This window comes from Ambystoma mexicanum, chromosome 12 (genome assembly GCF_040938575.1).
Source record: "Ambystoma mexicanum isolate Mex_15411 chromosome 12, UKY_AmexF1_1, whole genome shotgun sequence".
In the NCBI taxonomy this organism is placed as follows: Eukaryota; Metazoa; Chordata; class Amphibia; order Caudata; family Ambystomatidae; genus Ambystoma; species Ambystoma mexicanum.
In genome coordinates, this window is record NC_090936.1 from 291,542,986 (window position 1) to 291,568,679 (window position 25,694).

At 44.7% G+C, this 25,694-nt stretch overlaps 1 protein-coding gene across 1 annotated transcript in view; it reads right to left on the reverse strand.

The window, feature by feature from the left end:
- Window positions 1-353: 353 nt before the first annotated feature.
- Window positions 354-25,694, reverse strand: part of ST8SIA1 (ST8 alpha-N-acetyl-neuraminide alpha-2,8-sialyltransferase 1) — a 747,985-nt gene continuing 722,644 nt past the window's right edge. The window contains exon 4 of the mRNA XM_069628450.1: window positions 354-450. Coding sequence (XP_069484551.1) covers window positions 354-450 — 97 coding nt within the window. The remainder of the gene's footprint in view (window positions 451-25,694) is intronic.

The window sequence follows — 25,694 nt, forward strand, 5'->3', positions numbered from 1 at the left end:
GGTTGCATCTTAATAAAGGCTAACACAGGAATAGTGTCAGATGAAATTGAATAGAGTTAAAACAAAACAAAGGCCTACAATAATGAGGGGAAAACAGTTAAAAAGATTTCGAGCTGATTGAAACCAGCTCAGGCTCTTATCTATTCGACCTGCTGGAATCTAGGTTTCAGCTGGAATGTCCATCCCTTAGTCAAAATGGCACCCCAGTCATTTCTATGCTGGTGTAGCACTACGTAGCCACCTCCAATTGCCTTATTCTAGCATCAGCCCAATATATGTCATGCAGCTGCTCCATAGGCTGCCAAATCGACTTATATTTGAGTTTCTTTTATGTGCACAATTTAAGATTGCATTTACCTTTTTGTGATAATGCTTGGGTTTGCTGTTACCAGTTGGGTTTTGGCGCCAACGTCCTTACTGTATTCATTGGACAAAGGGGGCAGGTTACACCTGTGGAAAAAAACAGCACCTTTTAGTGCTTCATATGAAATACCTGCAGAAACAGCTGCATTTGTAAATGCATGAAACAACTTTGATCGTATGCTACAATAGTACTTTTCAAAAGCCATGACATCTTTTTGGGGGAATTGCAGTATGTTTCCTGATAACATAAATAAACAAACGTTATCACTGCTGCACTCCTGTTGAAAGGAGGGAGTTATATCTATTATGCATAGGAACATATGTCGAAGCAAACTTTTTGTTTCATTTTCATTTGTTTATTGATTCAGCTACATTTATCAACCTTTCAACATAATCAACACAAGAACATTAATTGAAATAAAAACAAACAACACTCATAATTATCCATGAAAACAATTAAAAACAACAAGTAATATAAATAAACACAAAAAGAAATAGATCTGGTAAATTCTACTTAAAAATCTACATACTCCTTCCTTAATCTATTTCATAAATCGATATTTTCTTAAAATCTAACTGTTGCTATGACCAAAAGGGTACTTTGGCCACTGAAAATCATACCCCATAAACTCATTTAGTCAAAAGTTTTATATTCTCAAAATACTTGTGAAAAAATGCTTTTCTTCTTGAAGTCAACTCTGGGCAGGTTATGATCAAGTTTCTTAATGTCGCTACTTCCTTTGTACAGAACCAACACAATCTTGATTTCATTGTGCACTTACCTTTTATACCCATATTTCCCTTATCAGCAATAAATTCAGTCTCAATTTTAAAAAGCCTCTTCTCATTCTCGGTGATGGAAAACAAGTTAGACATTTTGGTAGTGAATGGGGGGCTCTGGGCTCCTGATTATAGTTCTGAAAGATCTTATACTTATGACATTCTTGAATTGTCCGGCACCAATCTGCGCTCCATAGTTTCAGCTTGGCCATGGTCGGTCTCCTTTTAAGCATTTCAAGTGATATGTTTGCCTCATTTAACCAGGTCAGGCAAATCTCCTTCCAGACAGATATCAACCTCCTCAAGCGATCCCTTAATAGATATCTCAAAACAGGAAGCATGGGATCACCTTGGGCCATAATAATTTTCCTAAAGAATGACAGAAACTTCAATTTTACCCTCGCCGATAAGTAGAGAAGCCCTAGCTCATTGTGTATCATCTGTATCGGGATACCTCGAGGAAGGCCCAAGACCCTCCTCCAGAATTGGCCCTCCAGTTTGTTCCAATCCCAAGTTGACAAAAACATTTTCCCTTCTACCCCATATGTCACAGTTGGAACCATCTTTTGTTTGTAGAAGAGTAATAGTGGCTCGTAAGAGTATCTGCCAAACCTTTTATGCAATAGAAGACCTTGAGAGGCCGATGTAGCCATTTTCAATTTAGACTCGTTCTTATAAGGGGTCTATGTCCAGGAGTCATTAACTGAAATGTCCAAGTATCAATAATCATATACCCTTTCCAAGGGGGTGTTTTCAACCTTCATCATCCTCATTTTTATTTCTTAGTTTGTTCAGGGGCGAGGAACATTACCTTTGTTTTATAAGAATTTAAACCCATTTTCTTGGCAGTACATTTCCAAACCCTGCAGTTCTTTTTGCAACCCCAACGGTGTATGGTCTATCAGGACCAGGTCATTCACATACAGGGGACATTGGACTACATGACCTCCTATCTTTGGTGGAAACGACCTGGTCCGTCTCAAGTAAGCACCAATATCGGCCAAGAAAATGTTAAAGAAAGCTGGGGCTAAAACAAACCCCTGCTTTAAACCTCTTGCCATGGGTATCGATTTGGACATATACCCTTGCCGATTTAGCCTCACCTCCAAAGAGGTTCGAAGCACAAACCCTTGATTAAGACAAGTAAATGGGGAGAGCACCCCATCTTTCTAATTTGGCCCAAAGTTTAGCATGATCAACTGAATCAAATGCTGATTTAAAATTCACAAATGGCGAAAAATGTAGGTTGACCAGTGTGCCTTACTTGTTGTTTTAATAAATAAATAGTAGCCACATTAACTTAAGTGTCCAGAACCGCCACAAACCCTGACTGGAAGACATAAAATATCCTCTTATCCCTTTTCCATTCTAGCAGATGACTCAAAATCAGTCGAGCAAAACATTTGCAGAGACATCGAGGAGCGCTAAAGGGCGATAGTTTTGAGGGTCTGCCCGTTAGCCATTTTTAAAAATGGGGACTGCAACTGTTTTTCTCCATGAATGCGGGACCTTGACCTCCCTCAGAATGAGCTGAAACATTGTTGTCAATATATCAGCACTGTGCACCTGGACACACTCTGGCCTTCGGGCCCAGTTACCTGCTCACCCTGCCTCGATCCTGCACTGCCTCCGGGCCTCCCATTGCACTGGGTTATGCATCTGTACCAATACAGTCCCCCACTCTTCCTCTGCACTTATCAGATATACCCTATCTGACTAATCTTGCACTTGCCACTTGCTGACTGCACCACCACATTTTCATTGCCTGTATTTATTCAGTTATTTAACTTACTCTTTTCTCTCTGTTCTGCACTTTCCACTTCTCCCACTTACACGCACTTTCCCCCTTTTCCCCTCTCCATGCACTTGCGTGTTCTTAATGTCACTGGGCCTAGTAAGATCGTTGTGTTTTTTTTTTCTCCCTTGTTCCCCTCCCTTTGCTTGGTCGCGCTCTTAAACACTTGTGTACGAGCGCGATATAAATAAAATATCATATCATATCATATCATAGCTCCAGATGAGCTTTCAACATAATGCTAGAAAATCCATCCGGGTCTGGTGCTCTTGAGGTGGAGGGATCGTGCTATAATTCTTATAATATCCTCTCTATCAAAGGGAAGGAACCAAGGATCCTTTTTCATCTTGACTTAGGCCCACTACCTCTTCTCTTCACCTATCGTTGCAAAGAGAGCTGAACATGCGCAAGCCGAGTTTCTTCTAGGTCATATTAGCCTGCAATTCTTGTTGTCCAATGTCATTCTTGTAATTTAACATTGACCCAATTGTGGCACTATTCCTTGTTGCTATGGCCGTTAACAGACTCTCTGCATCTCTCTGCAACATAGGCGATTTATGTGCTGGCAGCCAGTTTTAAAATGTATCCTTAAGGGATTTAACTGCCCTTCACCTGCGTGCTGGACAGATATCTTCCTGATGTTCAGCCTTGTTTCCCTTTTTTTATGCCACTACTGGGTCAAAAACATGGGTATGATTAATGTGTTCACCCTTTATACCAGTTCCTTTGATTATAAATCAATCTAATGTCATTGAGTAATTCAGAATTTAGTCCTCTTGCTTTTCCAATTGACCATTTAAGAGCTTCAATGTTCTTGCTGACCAAATGAAATGGTTTTTCCCGACAGAAACATTACCATTCTCCCTATATATCTCTATATATCTCTCTTACACGTTGGCTAGTCAGGAGAGCCCACTCAGTTTTGACCAAATCATGGGCACTACTTTTTTGTGGAATAACAACCAAATCCAATATGGTATCAAGCAAGTTTCTAGAGACAAAGATGTAATCTAAGATGGCCACCTGATTTCCTCTCGACCACGTCAGGCAAGGTGGATTATCCCCTTTTTGTGTGCCGTTAACCATGAGCAAATCTCTGGATTTCATTAAGGTGAGCCATGCGTTTGTTCTTAGTTGTTTTTCACCCTCAGCCTTAGTCACACAGGAGGTATTTAAATCTTCAGTTATGAAGCTCCCTCTATTGATGGATCCAATGTGCAGAGATCCAGTAAAAGGCTAACACCTGCCAAAAACTCCTTAATGGCCATCCCTAAAGGGTTCCAATATAGATTATTAATACCACAGGAGCCACCTGCCTTACCTTGAGATCTTTCCCAGGTCAATCTCGTTAACTGTGAAGACCCATTTGGTGAAGCCCATCTCAATCCCAGATCTTTTTTACATGCGGTCAGAAGGCCAGATGTCAGTTTTCCCTGACTTCCAAGGCTAGCTCGAACTGATACCAGGGAGTAGTCATCCATAATAATCTCCTCCTGGAGCCAAGTCTCCACAGACAAAAAATATCCAGCGCAATCAAGCTATTATCCCCATCTTGCAACAGATGAGAGTAACCCCTTGTATTCCACGACCCCATCCAAATATCTGCTCTGGCTGCAATAATTTTTTGCTAATCAGCCCCTGCCCTCCCTCCCAGAATACCCAGTAACCAAGACCAATCTCTAACCTCCTAAGATTCCCCCACCACGTAAGCATCTTTAATAGAACAAGAGGAGCCAAGGCCACCCTGTGTGCATGTTATCCTTAGAGGCGAAAAATTATTTGGCAACTGAACCTGCTGCTGGTCCTGTCACCAGGGTGAGGGAAACTCTCTTGCTTGTTTTTTCTCCCAATCATTAATCTAAAAAATACCACATCCAAGTGGGTGAAATAGGGGGCCTACCTCCATAATGATGGCCTTTATTCATTTTAATGGGATATATAAAAGACACTATGCAAATCCAGTTTGTGCACACATTCCCCTGTCCTATGTCCCCCGACGCCACTGTGCTCAGACATGAAATTTTATGAAAAAGGTTTAAGACATTTAATCTGTTCAGGGACATGACATTATAAAAGTCCACCAAGTATTCCAAAAGGAGAATACTCCTCTTGTTAACACCTTTCACAGCTGCCTGCCTCAACCCAGTCGCTCTGTCAGTATGTTCTGAGTATTCATGTTGTCAACCTTATTGACCGGCTGTTGATTCTAAAGCCCAACCTCCTGTTTTATGGACTGATTAATTGCTTTACCAATAATGTGGTCCTCTTGTTGACTCAACTACAAGGATAAAAAATGATCTTCAATAGCAGTGGGCCAACACTGGTCCTTATGCAAAATTAATCGTCTCTGTTCCAGAGTTGTAAACTTTACTGATAAATCCTTCGGGAACAAACCCCCCACCCCCACTTTCAGGAATGTTTGGTAAAGCCTATTTTACCTCTTCTGGTATGATATGATATGATATGGCATTTATAAAGTGCCTATACACAAGTGCTTCAAGCCGCGTTGTGTTGGAGTTGTAAGGTTATTCAGAGATACCCTCACACGCTTGGGCACTTTTGTTGACAGCAAGCTTATTACAGTCTTCGGCCAGTCCGCTACCCAGTGAAAGTCCAATATTTCACTTTCCAGAGGTATACTCAAAGTGTCTGAAGTCTGAATCAAAACAATTTCCTCCGACTCCCCCCGGTCTTCGTCTGGGTAACCTACCAGGGCTCTCTCTCGTTTTTTCCTTCCCCTTCTCGATATTTTCTTGCTGGTTGGTTTTGACTTTTGGACTCTCCATTTAGCTGTTAAAGTATTTATTAAGTTTTTTGAGCCTGCTACTTGCAACCCACTACACAATTTTTGATTTTACGATTTTTTAGCCTGGTTGATCGGCTTAAAAGGTAGGCTCTTTTTCACAAATATTTGAAAAACCGATGGGTTATAAATCTTGTCTACTGTCACCAGAACCTGGGTGGCAATGGACAGCCCATTGTTCTCTACCAGTGGCCCTGGGGATCTTGTACCCATTACTTGCTCACCGGTGCTTGCTGAAGGCTCATAATTACATATAGGGGAGCTAATCTGTCCTTCATCAATATTCCCCAAAAAGGATACCCCCTATTTCTTGATCTCGACAAAATGTCTTCAACAGTGTCCCTTGTTGGGTCACCCTGGGGCAAGGCAGCATGTCTAACCGTTCCCAGTTTTCCATCCAGACTCTCCATCTTTGTCAGCAGCAAGGCTAAAAGAGTCGATTTAGTCGTACTTTCTTCACTCAAGGCATCATAAAGTTTCACTAAAGCACTAAAGGTCGTGTTCATTGCTGCCAAGGTTAATTCCAACGGGGTGGTCACTGGAATAGATAGTCCAAATGATCTTCTGGCGTTGGATGAATAAAAGAGACTAGAGAATTTGACGAAGTTCTAGATGAAACCAGTGATTCAACATAGAGCACCGGGGAACCTGAACAATGTGAGTCCCTTTGATCATGAGTATTAACCTTTACCTCAACGCCCCCTGGCACTCCCTTATTCATCATACCCTGATTTTGCCGGGGGGACTTAGGCTCTAGTGCGTTGGAGAAGGCAGTGTCTGGAATACAGAGGGGGAAAAAATAAACCTTCAGTGATTAAAGACGGCCTCTTGGGGGAATATTCCACCTGGAATGTCACCAAAGGTTATCTCCAGATGTGAGTGTAGCGTCATGTTGTTCTTTTCGCAATGAACCTGAGTGGTGCCAATCCGACAGGTCATAAAAGTCTGCTGCAGAGGATTCAGTGTGTCCATTTCAGCTTGCAAAGGCAAAGGGGGCATTATACAGTCTTGATCCAAAGACACTGAATTTGAAGCCAGCAATGTCTTCTTCACAGTCTCCTCTTGAGAATCAATTTGGATCGGCCCCTGTACCAGAGCAGAATCAGATATTTATTCTAGGGGAAATGGTCAATTCTGGATGCCCAAGGGGAGTCTATAAGCATTACATTTTTCTTCAGCCTTGAGGGCTCTGACAAAACCCTAGGGCGTATGTCTTGAATGCCTTGCGCTAGAGTAATTACCTTTAATGGGGAAATAGGTCCCATCCAAGACGCCCCTGGGACACTGTATCTCCCTGTGGAGGCAAACAGGCTGTGTTTGGACGTTGCTTACAACCTGGCATTGCTGTTTTAAGTTTATATGCATAAGACAACAGATCGGCAGGTCTTCAAGTCGCCCATGAAGTCTCCCACAGCTCTAGGGGACAGGGGCTCAAATTCAGTTAGCGCGCACCAGTCATCAGCAAAATTACTTCCTTGTTGCAGACTCAGTCTAATGTAATTCTGGTAAGGGAACCTACTCCCGCTGCCGCGGGGCGCACAGCACGGAGATCTCACCTCACCTTGATCACTGCTCTCTCCTTTTGTATCATGCCCGAAAATACTGCCACTGCCTCTGCTAACTGCTGGTATCCACTACTGCAAACCTGCTCTCCCTGGCGACTCTGGGTCTCAGTGCAGGATTAATGCTAGCATGGCAGCGAATCAGCACCTCCATGTTGACATCTCTCCAGCTGTCACTGGAGCACTGTAGCTGTGGTCTTGGGGATTAGAGGAAAGGCACTTAGAACGTGTGTCAAGCCGAACTGCTAACGCAAACCTTATTTCAAGCTGGCAAGATTGGTAATTCATATGTAGCGTAAGGTTAACACTATGCTCTAAACTATATAACGAAGTTAAAAAAAATGCCAAGGACGTCCAAATATATACAAATATTTGTAAAATGCGAGAGTGGGAAATTGGAAACTCATAGATAAGACTGAAATCGATATATGACAGTGAACATGTACACTAATATTTCTCAGTGTAATACCAAACCTAACAAAACAAATGACCGCAATCTTACACATTTTTATAATTATTTTCAGCAATGTTTACAAAGCAAGCTATTTGGAATATGGAAGCTCTCTGTCTTCTTGCACATCCCTCCCGAGCCTCCCTGCTGCACGGGTCCCTGCAACCTCTGCTACTTTTCCATGGAGTGCCTTTGTGTGATTATTGCCCTCGGCGAAAACACACAACTGCCACATTTATTGATTTGAATAGCAGAAAGCCCAGGGTATTCTCCAGTTTCAGGGGGACAGTAGTGGACCTCCACTGGGTCACTGTGTGACTCCAATGGGAAAGCTTTCATGTAAAGACACCCTCTACGGATGGTGAATTCTAAACCCACCAGCAACCCAGCTGAGCTGCCACTATGATAGGTAGATCCTTGATAAGCGCCTGTAATGTTCTTCGCCTACTCTGGTCGTTGCTGCTGCAGATCTAGCTCTCTGGTGACAGTTATATCCTTACTTTATTGATATTCAACAACAGTGGTGCTAAAACATCCCAAACCGTGCTCCGCAGAAAGCACAAATAGTTGCTGGTAGGTTAGTTAGGATTCAGGCAGGGTTTCCCACCGGTTTAATTCTCCCTCAGGAATCAAGGCTCTGCTGTGTCCTTCCATCCCCTTTGGGAGGCCCAAGACTCCAGAGTGGGTTTTCCCCAGAAAATGAGAGGTCTTGAGCCATTATTAAAAAGGTTTGATGTCTTTGCTTGCTTTCTGCTCCCTCTATCGGTTTAGTTTGGCTGTAGAGTTAAGAGTAGCGAGAACAGGCTCACAGAATGGAGACGTTCTGACATGCTTGCGCATTTGGGAGAGATTTGAAGCATTGTACAGGAGTGAGTTCTTTGTGATGTTTGTTGATCCCTCTTTAAACCCCTTCTACCTGTTTGTGGTTGTTTGGAGTGTTTCCTGATCCCTACTTTATCCCATTTTGTCTGTTTGTGTGTGTTTTTCAGTCCCATTTGTAATCTTCCCTTTTTTCACTTATTCCCCTAAAATATGTGTTTGTAGAACACCTTAGAGTTAACCCAAGAAGTCTTCCTGGGTTGTCGTGCTTTCCAGAAACCCTTTCTCATTGTGTGAGTCTTGCATGAATCCTTTTGTTTGTCTTTGTCACATTTTTATGCACATTGATACTTAGGCACCAGACGTTTTTGTTTGGAGGGGGTGGGTCAGGGGTTCAAGATGAGGACTAGGACTAATCCTCAAACTCCAAACCAGAGTTTGAGGTAGTCAGTCAGGAGAGGAAATAAGGCTGAGGAGGGGCAGACAGAGGGTTAGACAGAGCATGATGAGCAGGTGGTAGTTCTTGAGGAGAAAGTTACAGAGATAGAGAAAACACAGATAGAGGTTGAGGAGGAGTAGGTGGGAGAGGCTGGTTCTTTGGAGTGGGCGATACAGGGGACAAAGAGACCTTCTGCCAGAATTGGTGACTGAAGTGTAGGCAGAGGATGTGGCTACTGTTATTTAGTCCCCTGAGCAGTTCTGGGGACAAACAGTTGGTTACTGGGGGTGCAGAGTGCCAACCACAGAAATGAATGTTGGGCCCACAGGCTGTAAAGAGAGGATCTCCTGATCACCCTACCTTGGTTCCCATAACATGGCAGGGGACAGTCCCGGTGCTGCAACAGAGGTCGGTCTTGTGGGTCTTGTGGATCTAGGTTTCTTCTACCAGACTAGCCCAGTGAGGCAGGCCAGCCCTTAAAGTGCTGACCATGCCCAATCTTCTTTTTCAACCGTGTAGGGTAATACTGAGGGTCCCCCTCCCCAACTGAGAAAGCTGCATCCCTGCCTCAACAGACTCAAAGCCCGAGCACAGAAAAGGAAGCTTTCCCATTAAGGGAAATGTTTTCTTCTCACTCAACGCTGGTAGTAAGTGTTCTGATACTGTTAAAGCTTCACTCGCATATCGGGGGGCACTGTTGCGCGCAACTAAGATGACCGCCTGATCAGAGTGCTCCGATCCCACAAACATCCTATACATAAATGAATCCTTCCTGGAGCCGTGGAGAGAAGAAACAGCTTTACTGACTGCTGCCCATATTCTTACTGCACATTATGTGTAAATCCTGCTTGAAACCGCGGAGGCGCGAAGGAGTTCGCAGCTCCCTTTACAATAACGGCTCGCCCAGCGGACCGCGAGCCGCCCCTGAGCTCCGGGAGGATTCTGCGCCGGACCGAGGCTCAACCAGCATCACAGGGCCGTGTGGGGAGGGGCACCAATCCCCGCAGTGCGGCCTCGTGACGCTGGCCCGGGGGAGGGCTGTGTGTGCTGGAACCAGGATCCTGGGCATGCGGAGGATCGTCTGCGGTGCCTGCTCACCCCCCCGAACAGCAGCTGGGTCGGCGCACCATCTCCCACGCAGGACCCCAGCTGGCTCCGGCTGCGGGTCTGCCACCGAACAGGCCTCCGACCGGCGCTGCAAGAGCAGGTAAGGGATGTGAAAGTGTGCAGACCCAGCGACATAGAGGGGCTCATAGAGTGTGTCACGGAGTGAAGTGGAATAATATCCTCTGCATACTGGCTGCCACTCAGAAACAGTGATAAACGTGGGAGGACACAATACATCCGTGAAGTGGACTGGGCACTATATTATACCTGCAATCTCTTGTGTTGGTTACTTGAGGGTGCTGCCCCTCTGCTATTCGCCGCTGGGGGGGCCCATACAAGATTTTATTGATCCTGTAATCCGGACCACTCTGCCAGAGGACGAACGTGATCCGTAGCAAGGGCCCCCCGACACCATCGGCCTGATTGCGCCACACCCCGATCAAGTCAGGGAACTGGGCATCCAGCGCCGCGAGGACCAGGGCGCTGTGTATGGGCGCTGGAGATCACGTGACATAACACCAGTGGACCGCTGGGCGGTTGTGTGGAGGCGAACTGATGGTGACAATGGTGAAAGTCTAACATGAGGATATATGAGACCAAAAGTGCAGGCGCACTGCCACCACTCGTTGTACGAGACCCGATCCAGTATTTGCAGCGGCCTGTGCTCACCCTCATTCTAATTTAATACTCCGGTTAGCCGCTCCTGCAACAGGCGCGGCTCTTGCCTGCAGCTCTGTGAGCTGCCACACAGCCAGGGCGCCGGACCTGAGGCAACTTGTCCTGAACATCAAGATCCACAGATTGGCTGATAAGCACGGTACCAAGGGCTGGAGCTGCACTCACTACGGCCCGGTTCTTGCACTGAAGGTCTCCCGGCAGATGCAGCGTTTGTACTGCTCGATACAGCGGTCTGCAGAGACACCTGGCGAATCACGCTGCTAACCGGACTGCTACCGAGCGAGGCCTTGATTCCCCAGAGAAAAGGAGCATACCACCCTTTCAAACCACCGATAAGAACCCGATATACACTGCCGGGTAGGACCCGAAGGAACATTGCCTCGCTGCAGAACATCCCAGGATCCGTGCAGACATGACATCTATGAGTTATAAGATTTGATGTATTGGTACCCACCGGGGTTGCACAATATAGTCAGCTACACAAGTCCGTACAGACTATACTATATCAGTGCAGGCGACCGGCCCAACCCACGTCATCAACCCTTACTCTACACAGGCAACTCATGGGCCGCAACGAGAATAAAAGCACAGGCGGGAAAAAAACTGGCCCAATGGACTCCTTTGCCAGCTCCCAACCCCAAGGGACGACGGCCGCCACATCCATGGGGGATGACAATCCTGCTGGGACAGGGCATGACGTCAGAGAAGATTGCTTAATGACCATGGTACAGAACTGCTTCCTAGCAGTGAATGTCAAGTTGGAAGATATTGTTTCAACTATCAGCTCCCTTAAGGCTAGAGAGGAGAAGGAAAGCTCTCGCATTACAGAAACCGAGAACAGAATCAGCTCAAATGAAGATGCGATAACACAACATGGCCGAGACATAGCGCAGCTGAAAGGAGAACTGCGTAAGACTCAAGCAAAATGCGAAGACCTTGAATCGAGATCTAGAAGAAACAATATCAGTATTGTCGGCATTCCAGAATCCTTCTGCAGGGGCCCGATGGAGCGACAAGTAGAGGTCCTCTTGAAAACTCTTCTAGGCGCAGAATCCTTCTTTTACCACTTTCTCGTTGAGAGGGCTCACCATACCCTAGCACCACCGGCCAAGCCTGGGGCGCCACCACGCACAATTATTGTTCGCCTCCTCAACTACAGGGACAGGGATACGATCCTAAAACTTTCCAGAGAAAAAGGCTCCCTACAATATGAGGAAAGCAGAGTCCACATATATCCGGATTTTTCGACCAGCGTCCAAATGCAACGCAGATCATACGAACAGGCCAAAAGGCTTCTGAGATTGGGCCATGTCCCATACACCCTCATCTTCCCGGCGAAACTACGGATTCAACATGGAGGCAGGGCGCATTTCTTTGAGAACCCTGCGGAAGCCATATCGTACATTGACACGTCTATCCCCATTCCTCCCAAAGATCATCCACAAGATCGGAACAGGCCACCACGACCGGGAGATAACGTCCTGGACTTGGCTGACTGAAATGGATTTAAGGAGACATCCTTACTCGAACCGTGAAGAAAACCCTCTCGAGAACAATGGCTCCAATTGATATTGTCTGAAAATGTTGGGATTGTGAGCCTCTACTGTTGGAGGCCTCGCGACTGCAACTAGCGACCCTCAGGAAAGTTCCACAGGTTATGGGGGAAGAGTTACATCATCGGGTTGGGTTTGATGGTGCGGGCGGGGGTGCGGGAAGGGCACAAAGTTTTGCCACGGTTGGCAATGGTTTCAAAATGCAGAGACAGGTTGCATCAGGTACAACTGTTAAGGTTAATGGCGTAAGCAAATTACTTCACACATTGATATTAAAAGAAAACTATGGTACTGGTTGACAAAGGTGTAACCGTTAAACTCCTTTCATGGAACATTCGGGGCCTAAACAACCCGATTAAGGCCAGAAAAATCTCAGCGTACATAACCAGACATAATCCCCAGATCGTGCTACTGCAAGAGACGCATGCACTGGGGCAGGTCTGTTCCAATTTCCTTCCTAGATGGGGCGCATTGCGATACTATACTGAATACTCCTCCCAATCTAGAGGAGCCCTTACCCTAATATATCCGAAACTGGGTTTCCGTACCCATGACGCTAAAACTGATGTACAAGGAAGATATGTTTTAGTCTGGGGAGAGTTGGCGGGACGGAAGATGGTTATAGTTAACACATATTGCCCCAACATAGAAGACCCCAAATTCTACAATGCTATATATAATATGTTAATGGAGGCTGAAGATACGGCAGTGATTTGGGGGGGGAGATTTTAATACGATCCTTGACACAACCCTCGACAGGTCTACAACCTCACACAGAACTTTAACCAAAACCACACTAGCTATATGACAAATAATGCAACAAATGACTATGGTAGACATCTGGCGAGAATTACATCCCCAAGAACAGCGCTTCACTTTCTATTCATCAGTGCATGACTCTGAATCTCAAATTGATTACTGGCTTATCAGTTCAACACTTACGAACATGGTCCAGCACTGCAAAATGTACCCCCGTACCCTCTCAGATCACTCCCCTGTGTCAATCACTTTGGGTATCAGCAAAGCTGCCCGAGGGCCAGACGCTGGAGAATGCCCTCTGTCCTACTTAGAGACCCAAACGTTTGTGAATCACTGCGCATTGAAATAGCGGAATTTTTTCAACTAAATGAGGGGTCGGTGGACCGGTGCACCACATTATGGGAAACATTTAAAGTATGCGTATGAGGTGCAATCATGTCTAAAACTACAGGATTATTGAAAGCAGTCAGACAGGAGTTGAACACCATGGAAGCCAAACTTGAGCTCCTAGAATTTGAATACACCTGTACACCTAGTAAAAAGGCCCTTCTGGATATTCACACAACATTGGCGGAATTTAATAAACTTGCCGCAAGGGAGGTACAATACATGGCTGCCCCGGTTCGAGCTCGTAGATACGGGGAAAGCAATAAAGCAGGGAGATTCCTAGCCCAGATGCTCAAGGCCGAGCACGGCCACCCCCCTATAGCGACCATCCAGGCGCCTGGTGGCGACATAGTAAATGGTGAACAAGAAATAAATGATATGTTTGCCGCATTCTACAAATCACTATATTCCAATAGAGACACCAAAACTAAAGAAGAAATAATGGAATACCTGCACGTAATCGATCTCCCAACCTTGACCCCGGAAACAAGCATGCTATTAGATACCCCCATATCACTCGAGGAAATTACAGAGGCAATGAAAGCATTAACCTCGGGTAAAGCCCCTGGTTCCGACGGTCTAGGTGCCAAAATATACAAAGAATTCCATGACATACTAGCCCCTGTCTTACTGAAGGTGTGGGAAGAGGCAATGGAGTGTGGCGTACTACCAGACACCATGCAAGAGGCAGTGATAACTGTTCTCCTTAAACCCCGTAGACTCCCTCAGGACATGGGTTCGTATAGACCCCTCTCACTTATTAATACGGATGCGAAGATTTTCGCAACGGTCCTGGCTACCAGGCTCCTGCCCTATATGCCCATACCAACAAGGTCCACTGCTCTCAATCTGTGCAGACTCTTTGGAGTGATAGCACAGATAGATCCAGTAGCGGATGCGGTGGCGGCGCCCCTTGATGCCGAGAAAGCTTTCGACTCTGTCTCCTGGGTCTATCTATTTCTGGTCCTTGAGAGATTTGGGTTGGGATGATACTTTGTTAACTGTGTTAGGCTACTATACACTTGCCCAGGAGCAAAAGTACTATCTAATCAAACCATGTCATCCCTGTTTCGCCTGGGTAGAGGCACTAGACAGGGCTGCCCCTTTTCCCCAATCCTTTTTGCACTTACAATAGAACCCATGGCCGAATATGTCCGACAAAATCATGCATGTAGAGGTCTTCGTATCACTGGGAAACCACAAATTATCTCCCTATATGCAGATGATACCCTACTATATATTAGGAACCCGGAGGTAAACCTAGCGCCAATTATGGCTGAGGTTGAGAGGTTCTCCGAATCCTCAGGGTACAGGATCAACGTTTCCAAGTCAGAAACTGTTCCCGCTCACGCCTAAAACTAGAGACATGTCAGACACACATGGATTCAAATGGTCACCTATACACATCCGTTATCTGGGGGTCAAGGTGTCGAGAGACGGGAGTACATTGCTCACAGAAAACCATGGTGAACTCCTACATTCCCTCACAGTTAAACTACAATTCTGGAACAAGCTCCCCTTATCCCTGTATTGGTGAATATCGTTGCTTAAGATGATTGTGTTACCCAAACTCTTATACCTTTTTTGCAACATACCGATCTGGCCGGACAGAGCATTCTTTACTAAACTCAACACGCTAGCCACTACGTTTGTCTGGGGAGGGAAGACGCCCGGGTTGAAGTGGTCCAAAATGAAAGAACCCTTTGCAAAGGGTGGTATCGCAGCACCAGACTTTGAACTCTATTACCTAATGTCACAGGCACACTTTGCCAGACACTGTTCGACCCAGAGGACACAGCACCACATATTCCCCTGGAAAGATTTGCGGCATCACCCTCAGATCTACGAGTGGTTATGTTTGACCTCATTCGAAAAGACACATGCAAGTATGACCCTGTAAGCGCCACTGCGCGCGCATGGTCTAGGATATATAAGAGACTCACCCTTACAACCCCGTATGACCCGGAGGTGCCATTGTGGAACTTCCCGGGTATAAGCCCCACATTTGAAAAGGCACTCCAGGGTACCTGGGACCCACAGAAGCAGTTTAGAATGTGAGACATGTTCCCAGAAGGGAGATACTGTGCATAAAACGATTTTGTCAGGGCGTTGGGTGGAGATCACCTCAAGCCAGAGGCGTTGTGAGGGGGGGTTAAAGGGTTATAGCCCCTGATCTTTTGGTTGTAGCCCCGGATAGAATCTCAGGAGCTACAAGCAAAAGGCTAGCTAGCCCCCAGTCCCGGCAGTGCAGACATCAGCGTAGCCCCGGGTCTTTTCCAGACCCCTGCCTCAAGCGATTCCAGTTTCATAGGATGAAATCTGCCTTCGCCGCAAAATGGCCCTCGTTCCCAGAAGAGCCACCCACACATGAATGTATTGCAGCCATGACGGAACCGGGAGGACACAGGAAAAGTCTGTCTGCGCTATATAGCCTTGTCCAGTCGCACTCCAAGCCATGCAATAATATTAAAGGGACCTGGGAACGGGACCTGGGTGTGGAACTGTGTGAAACCACATGGTTGAGATATTGCCAGTTGACCAAATGCGTATCCATGAACTTCGGGCTGCGTCTCATTCAGTTTAAAGTTCTAAACCAGCTACACTACTCCCCGGCCAAGTTAGCTAATTTTGCGCCAGGCCACACGGGTAAATGCCCTAAATGCGATGCCCCTAATGCAGACTCTTATCATATGTATTGGGCTTGCCCACCGGTAACTAAATTCTGGGGGGAAGTGGCGGAGATTCTGGAAGACATTACGGCAATACCTGCTACACCTTCCCCATGGAAATACCTCTTTGGGGATATTGGTAAGGCTGCAATTACCACTAGAGGATTGTTTAACTTAGCATGTGTGGTTGTGAAACAAAATATTCTAAAATGTTGGAAACCGTAGACCCCCTAGGCGGCTGGACTTTCTGAAAGACCTATCAATGGTCAATGAACTTGAGGAACAATTTATTATAACATTGCCATCGAGATGCCGCCCTAAGGACATATGGGCACTGTTCAGACTATATTTATTCAATATGTTATCTGATGAAGAAGATAATCCACCGTCACCATTCTAGTACTGTCAAACAATATGGAAATATGCAATCTATACTGTAAATGTTCATTTATGTTGTTGTATTTTGTTCGGATTCGCCAACTGCCAACCAGTTTAGTCTTGTTGTAACTCTCTCTGAACAAAAATAAAAATGTTTTTAAAAAAGCTTCACTCGCATATCAAAAGAGTCATTTCATAAAGCTTGCCGGAACTGCGACAAACTGGGTGCTTTCTGGGATACAACGCTGCCAATTCATGACTTCCGGAACGAGGAGAGTTTGTCCTTGGGTGTGTCTGATTCTACACAGACTGGACCCCTGGAACAATTTCTTGAGAAACTTCTCCTAGACATACTTGGCAACCCAGTTTGTTTGTTTGTTTTGTTTGTTTATTTTAATTATATAGCGCACCTGACCCAGGGGTATCTGGGGGCTCTTAAGGCAAGTAGAATGTTACAGACATAGGCAGTGTAGTTAGGAATACAGTTTGTACATGTATAGACATTATAAGCAGTTACAGAAAGGTATCGGGAGACATTTTACAAGCATAGGCGTTGATAAGAGGGTACAGTTCCAAACGTATGTTTTTGCATGGCTGGAAAACATGCACGACAAGTGTAGAGAAGCAGTTGTTCTACTAAGTAGCTAAAATGTAGGCAGACCAGATATGCAGGTACAGATAGATGAAGCAGGTATAGGCTAGTCAAGTGGATAATTCAATCATTTATGAAGTGAAGTTACTGAATCTGAGATACTGTTAACTAGTTCTTGCTGAGTAACCAGGAGATGACACTTGTCCTGAAGTTGGAGAATACTTGAGTAGATTTAATCTCAGATGGGAGAGTGGTCTACAATTGGGAAGCCATGACCGGGAAACTAGATCCATTTGATCTTTTTAGGTTGCATCTTGGGACCACCAGGCATGATGTGTTAGATGATCTGGTAATTTGTGTGGATGATCTCAAGGTGAATTTTTCAGTGAGGTACATAGGGGCTGTATGGTTCAGGGTTCAGTGCTTTAAAGGTGAGGCATAAAGTTTTAAGTTCAATCTTTTCTTTTATAGAAAGCCATTTGCAGTGTTTTTCTAGTTGCTGAGATGTGCTCTCTTCTCGGTGCATATTTAATGCAGCTCTAAGAGCATTGTTCGGCATTATCTGTAGTTTATTGAGTACAGTCTTATTAGCACCGTTACAATAGTATAGTTTAGACAATGTGAGTGCTCTAGCTAGAGTGAGACAACTTTCTTTTGACAGCAGTGGTCTACAGGCCCTTATCGGCTTGCCTGTATAGGCAGTAGCTGAGGCGGTCATGTTCACTTGTTTGATTAAGTTGGAGGTAGCATCAAGATAGAAGCCTAATGTTTTTACTTCTTTGGCAATTGGGGTGTTATTCCCATCTATATTGAGAGTAGTGTAGTTAGGGCTTATTTTGTTTATGTTGGCTGGTGAACCAACCAGGAGGAGTTACGTTTTGTTGTCATTCAGGCAGAGGCCGTGAACGGCCATCCATGCTTGAATGATTGTGTAGATTTCGTTCACGCGTCATACATCTGTGTCATAGACACCTGTAAGGGGTAGGAGTATCTGGGTGTCATCTGCATAACTTGCGTAGGTGACACTCAGACGGACCAATTCATCAAACAACGGCTTTGTAAAGATGTTATACAAAGATAGTGATACACAATAATCTTGTGCCACACCACAGGTAAGAATTATAGGGTCAGCTGATGCAGACAGCGAGAAGACTCGCATGGTCCTGTTATTTAGGATAAGATTAAATCCATGTGATGTCAGTCTTGGAAAAATGGGCTGTTGAGGTGAGGTGATCACAGAGTACCTTGTGGTCGACCAAGTCAAATGACGCCGACAGGTCTAAGAGGAGTAGGATTGCAAGTCTTCCTTTGTCTTTGAGTTCGTCAATCCGGCTTTTTAGGTCAATAAGGGCAGTTTCAGTCCCATGTTGCGGTCTAAATCCAGATTGCCGAGTTCCCAGGAGTATGTTGGCCTCTAGACAGCCTTGGATTTGCAAATATGCAACCCTGTCCAAGATTTTTAACAAGATTGGGACCGTAGTGATAGGTCTATAGTTCGTAGGGATAGTGGGGTCTAGCGTTTGTTTTTTGAGTAGTGGGAGTACCCACGATTCCTTCAAGTTACTAGGTACAATGCCACTTGAAAATGATGCGTTGATTAATTCAGTGTTTTACTCACAATTACCACTCAGTAATTCTGGCAGTGGTAATTCCACCAAAACTTGTAATTTGGCGGTCTGGGAAAAAATATGGAGGTACTGGAATTACCTCCAATTTTTGCCAGCACCGCCAAACTCATAATGAGGTTCATAGTGTTCTCGATATTTTGGTCTTCTCAACTGCCAAATAAAATTAATGTGGGGTTCTCGGTGCTTTAGCCTTCTTCTATGCCTAATCAATACTATGGTGGTTCTAGGTGCATTGGCCTGCTTATCACCTACTAAATACATGATCTGCCTTCATGTACACTTATTAAAGGGAGGTGGGATTCTAGGTGCTTTGCCCTACTCGTGCACCTACTAAATATATGTGGGTTCTCAGTGCTTATAAAAAACATGTGTGCCAACCAATGCCATACTCACTTGTTTAGTGTACTACCCCCAACACCTACAAATTATATGCCTCCCCAGATTGCACCCAAAGCACTAACGGAATTCCAACACTATAAAAGACGATTATCGATTTAATTCTGCTCCCTACTATATTATCCTAGCTACAATTCCCTTTGCTAAGTAGCCAGAGCCAACCACTGACTGCTCTGAGTTTCTACTCACCTGTTTCTATACAGGAGTCCGGTAGAACCACATATCTCTAACATTCAAAAGAAAAACCTGTAATGTTTGAGCTGGTCGAACCTGTGAGCATTCTAAGGGCTTGGGGGCTGAATGATGTGTCCAGACCATGCCCAGATAGTAACGCACATGTTCTCTTTGCTGGAGATACCCATATTTTTTCGAAAAATCTATAGCGCAGTTTGGGGTTTTTCCTAGTTATATCGCTGTCCATCATTTCAATGTATTCATCCTTATTTCATAGACTTGGGCCTATCAAATACAGTAAAACTAATGATTTGTAGGTACAAGGCCTTCGGCCAGTCCACATTCAAGAGCGATTATTATAGGCCATTTTCCATCAGCTGCGATTGAACGAGAAAGTGAAGTATTTAACGCGGGCGCTGAGGAAACAGTACTAGCAGTTCATATTTGTCTTCATTCTGTAACAGAGCCAGCAAAGACAATGGACTCATATTGTGCAAACACATTTGCTACAAGGAAGCAGCAATTTTAAAAGAACTAGGTAATTAAGCGCCGAAAAGCAGACAGGTGGCCAAGCATGGATCAGCAAGATTCTATAGCACTTTGAGAAACTCGTTGTGGTATTGCAGCATATTAAATAACCATTCTGTGGGGTGGCTGCGCCGTCGAGAGTCGAGAATGCAGAGAGCTCAGGGTAAACAGATGAACTGGTGGGATAATGTTATGTTGCTGGGCCTTATTTTGGCGTGATTTCTGGCATTTGCATGGCTTCGTGGCGTCCTGTAAGCAAAAAGGATGGGGGTGTGAAAGAGGGAGCACAGCCAAGATTGTCTTCTGGTTGGCTGTGGAACGCAGGCCGGAAATTATCATTACCAATCCTCCAGGGGGCCAGGCTTTCATATCTGATACTTTGTTGCTCAAACATTCTCTTTTTGTATTCCTTGTGGTGTTCGGAAGATGATTGTCTTTCAAAATGTTTGCTGAAGCACATATTTTCTTTGGGCAACTATCAGAAGATCAAGTGGCTGGCATACATCAACACGGCTCTTACATCTCTGGGCATGGGCATGTCCCAGCCCTCAAAACAAAGCTCTCGGTGCTTTGGGCTAAAAACATGGAGAATCTCTGTCTTCAAGGGTCCATGGTACGGCAGTATCTCCCACTCTCATCCTCCAATGGGAAAGCCCCATACATTAACTCTGTCACAAACTCTTACCACAGGTCACTACTGCCCTGTGCTAAATTGAATGCAATACAGGTCAAGGCAGTAACCAGAAGATGGACGGGTTGGCCTTCTATCGGCGCAATCTCGTTCTCCAGTGCTGGTGAGACCCTGGTCCAAGCTGTGATTTTGTCCCCTAGATAAAGATTTAAGGAAAGAGTGGGCCTGATTCATGGAAGTGTTTTATAATGGTGCAATGCCATAGGAAAACGTTCTGTGAATCAGGCCCAGTCTCTTTACAAACTTTTGAAGAGTTCTGGTTTTCATCAGTGGCGACCTGTCTTTGGATTGTTACATCACCAACAGATGTAAATAGTGCGCTGACATGGTCTTGTTTTTTTACACTAAACCTGGAAAAGAAGAGCTACGTTTGCTGGTCCAGTTTTATGATACTGCTATGTGACTACTATGAAGTGCGTTTTATGGGGTCATGGCTTATATGTATCAAATTATTAAAGTCGAATATAGGCTTATTTATAACGCTCGTCTACAATTCAGTGTCAGTAACCAAAGTAGCAGGCAAGGGAGCTCCAGGCAAAGAGAGACTTCTCGGGACTTGCTCGGTGCTTTGTATAGCAGATCTGTGGAACAAACTTGTATCAATTGCACTGGTCGCACAATCAATCGGCCACCTTAAAATCAGTGGTTTAGCATATGCCGACGACCTGGTCCTTTTGGATCGCAACCCAATAGGCCTACAACGTCTGATTACTTTTTGTCAATTCCTCCCTTAGAATATGATATGGAATCGCAGTTGTTGGCATAATGCATTTCTGGGAAAACGATAGGGTTTTCCAGGTGACTATCGCCACTAATGCTATAAGGCCCATCACAATCCTTATTAAGACCGTTGGAATTCTGTGAGGGTCTTATAAATGTTCTCCAAAAGCCTCCATCAAAGGTTAGATATTGTATTGTGCAATTGGTGTAAATGGTACTTTTAAGAATGTGATTTTATGATGTTGCGTTGTGTATTTTTTTTATGTACACATTTGTTTTATGGATTATCATATATCGGAAATAAAATAAAGAAACAATCTGGAGGAATACAGACGGGAATGTTGACAAAATAAATACCATAAAACTGGACGCCTTAAAATAAAATAGCATGGAGAAAATAACAAGTGTGCAGGAGGAGCTCTTCTCCCCGCCGTGAGTGGACCCCTCTGCAGCTTCTAGGTGACCATAATGCCCCACTAGATAGTATCATTGCCCTTTTGCCTGTCTACTCCTGTGGCAATATCCCCAAACTATTCTTGTGCCTCCTCCCAGTGGTTGGGCCTGCCTATGGTCTGACGTGGCTCTATGGAACCTATCTGTCACAGCTAACCTGTTCTGTGAACTTCTCCTTACAGTTCCTTTTTCTTCCTTAGCTCCAACCCTTAGCTGCTTCCACCTTTTCCTGCAAACCCTGGCACTGCTCAGCCAATGAATCATCCACTCTTCCAACTGTTCTCACCCACTTCCCGCAGACACTCCTGCCTCCTCTGCTTCTCACCATCCCACGTAACTTGGGATTATGCTCCGCCTAGCTTCCTTGACCTTAGTCTTTGTGCCACCTACTCCTTTGTATGGTTACCACTGCCGCTAAGTGTGCCACCTCCTCTCCCTCACCACATCCACCTGATGTTATCACTTTCTTACTCCCAACACCTTCACCTGGTGCTACTAATTCTTCACCTCTTCCAACTGTATGTTGATGAACTTTACAATTCTTTTCATAATCTCTCTCGCTGTTTTTCTTTTTCCACCTTTTATCTCCCCCAAACAACTCTAGCCAAATGCAATCCTCTTGCTTCCCAGAGCAACCTCTGGCCCAGTACCTCCTTGCTAGCCCCACCAGGTTCCTCTCTTCTCAATGTTCTTGAGACCTCTGAAGCCAGTCCTCTAGGTCACTCGCCACCTCCCTCCCTGGGGTGTCCACCTCTGCCTTCTCCCTACTGCCATCTGCTGATGTAATCACCTCCAACATAACTCAGTCACCATGGCCTCCTGTTGTAATCACCTACACCTTCACACTACTGCCACCTACTAACAACTTCCTCCATGCTACTGTGACATCTCCATGTAATAGCCTCTACCTTCTGGATACTTACATTGTCACCTCATGTTACTGCAACCTCTCTACTGTCCCCACCACCTCCTACTGGTATTACACCTACCTCTTGGGTACCAGTACTACCACCCTTTCATGTAACCTCCTTCTTCTTAGCGCCTAACATACCCTTCTCACCCTCTACTCTTCTGACTCTTCATGCACCTTTGTCTCTTCAGATTCTGCTGTCTCCGAACTGGTCTGCTTTGTAACCAACTTCAAATTCCAAATTTCTGGTCAGACAAGTGATATGGACTGGATGTCTGGCTGGGATTTTGATAGGGATAGGCCCTCTCCTCCTGGGTAGGGCATTGGCTAAGGGTCTGTGCCCGTGATTCATGAATGAGCACCTCCGATTGCTCAGTGTTTCCATCCTCACTTGGGTCCAGTTGAGGCTGAGAGGGCCAGACCAAACGTGTATCAGGCCAGATGGCCATCTTGGATTTTCAATGTGACCCAAGATGGTCCATGGGGCTGTGTGAGAAAAGGGCAGCTCCAACATATTATTCTGCACCTGTAATTTCCAATGTTGTGGGGGGTGCTTTTTCTTAATTTTTTTGTATTTCCATGTCATTTGCAGATATGTGTGTGTGGTGTATAGAGGTTGTGTGTGTGCGTGATTGTGTGTGTTTGTATATTATGACTAACATTTTATACTTTTATTTATTTATTAGCAACTGTGCAGTCACTTTAGGAGACTAGATGATACAACTCAAGTAAGGCAGTACACTAGAATCCAACTATTCAGCGCTACTGACTGTGTCTATATCCTTTAGCAAGACACACCTCAGTCAAAGGCTCTGATGAAAAGCTCAGTATTTAACAGTTTTCTTAGATGCATGTAGTTCTTTTCCAACCATAGGTTTGGAAAAGACGCATCCCTCCTGTTCCCACCTGATGTTGATCGACATGATCTTTTGCGCTGTTATCAATGTGGATTACGTGCCTTTCATGACTTGGAAACAGTCACTCTCCATGTAATGAATGATGGTTTATAGTCATTAAATCGAATACAATAATGTCGAAAGTCAAAAAATCGAATTTCTCTTTTATTACGTTTTTTATTCGAAATGCGAGGTTCCCACCCAAACCCCTTTTTAAAATTTTTTTTTGTTTTTTGAATTTATGTTTTTTATTTTATAGGTTCTTTTTGGCTCTAGTTAGTTAAAAAAGGGTTAATAAACAAAAAAACGGGGGGCTGAGGGGGAACCCCCCCAATAAAAAATAAAAAATAAAAAAATCGACATTTTTTTCGACATTTTGCATCCGACATTAAGGCATTAGAAATCATTGCATTCGACTTATTGACTATAAACCGTATCCAATCACCCTATCTTTGTTTAAAGGTGTATGTACCAGATGAAATGTTCTGATCTACTGTTCAGGCATTGGTTTTAACGCATATAAATGGTGGCAATGCTACTCTGATGGAGGTATCACAATGCTCCTTTAATTCGTGAAATCGATTTTCATTCTGCTGCTGTGCTGGTGGTAAGAGTGAAAAAGTGGCGTCATGTGTCCCCTATTCTTATCAGACTGCACTTGCTGCTTTTTGAAGCTGCGTCTAAATAAAAGCAAAACAAGCAACTACCTGAAACCAGATCTTTTCCCATGTCATCCCATGTCTGTCACTTTAGATTTTTTGTAGCAATCTGATAAACCTTTTTCTTCCAAAAAAAACGAGAACAATCCATTTCTCTTAAATTGATACGTACTCTATGCAAAGTAACGTTTTTATATTTAATATACACGGTTATCTTCTTTATCCTAATGTTGTTTTTTGTATTTTATGTAAATGATATTGTTGTACAGTGCTCTGTATGCCTTCAGACAAGGTACTCACTTTATCAAATGCTTTAAATAAAATAAGTTATGTTGGGATTGAGGGTGTTCCCCCATCTTGGACTTGCACTCCCAAGAAGCGAGCTCGTGTTTGAGTCACTTGAATGAACTTTGAATGATCATGTGTGCACTTGTTGAATGCTGTAAGTATACATTTGCTGACAGGAGGGTGAGGATTTCTCCCTGTCATAGCAATTCACTGCTGGATTTCATACATCTATTGGCAGATGGAAGGGAGAAGACCCAGACAGAGACCACCCATACACATCTCTAGTGCAAGAAGCCATCTGCCCTCCAACCCATCCAAAGCCTCTACCAGTGACATAAAATGTCTATGGAGCCATGCCGGTGCAGACTTGAACAAAGATAGGCACAATGTGGCATCACACATTACCTCCAATCAGGGAGAACGTAGCAGAGGGAACTAGAGGCAAATTAACCATGTCATACTAAAGGATGTGGTTTGACAACATTTTATTTTTGTGTCCAGTCGGTCATGGTTGGAGTTAGATAACTCCCTAAAAGGGGCTAGGAGAGACTCTAAAACTAAAAAAAGGATAGATTTAAACAGACAGTGGTCAGTATTGGTCAACACAAGATTAGGGTATCACGCCAGTGTATCCTTCAAACAATAACATTCCAAAACAGAGACTTATAAGTCCTTGGGCATTACGAGAATAGAGGTAATGAAAAAAGGAAGACGGAATGGTAATAACGGCATTGTTAATAGGTCCTGGGCATTACGACCCAATAACCCACCAATACTGGACCGCCCGTACCGTGCCCCCTCATACCGGCATGAGCGCATACAGGCGCCATTTCGGGGAGTAAATACCAGGATGCTGGTAATAGGAGGACATCACAACCCACGGGGGTATGCAAATACCGGCATCCCGAAGGCGTTAATTAGGGCCTGCACGATAACGGCCATGCAGGCATCGCGGACCACCCGTAAACAGCAATCAGCAATCAAGCCAACTGCCACAGGTGCACACAATCACCACAGGTGGAGTCAATGGAGCCTGGCCCAGTATAAAAGGAGTACACCCACACACCACACCCCTTCCTACACCAAAATGATACCACTAGCTGTTGCAATCATGGAGCTGGAGGACATACCTATACTGCTACAACTACAGCAACAACTACAACAACTACAGCAGCAACAGGCAGCACAGAGGAGACGCAGGAGGAGAAGGAGGGTG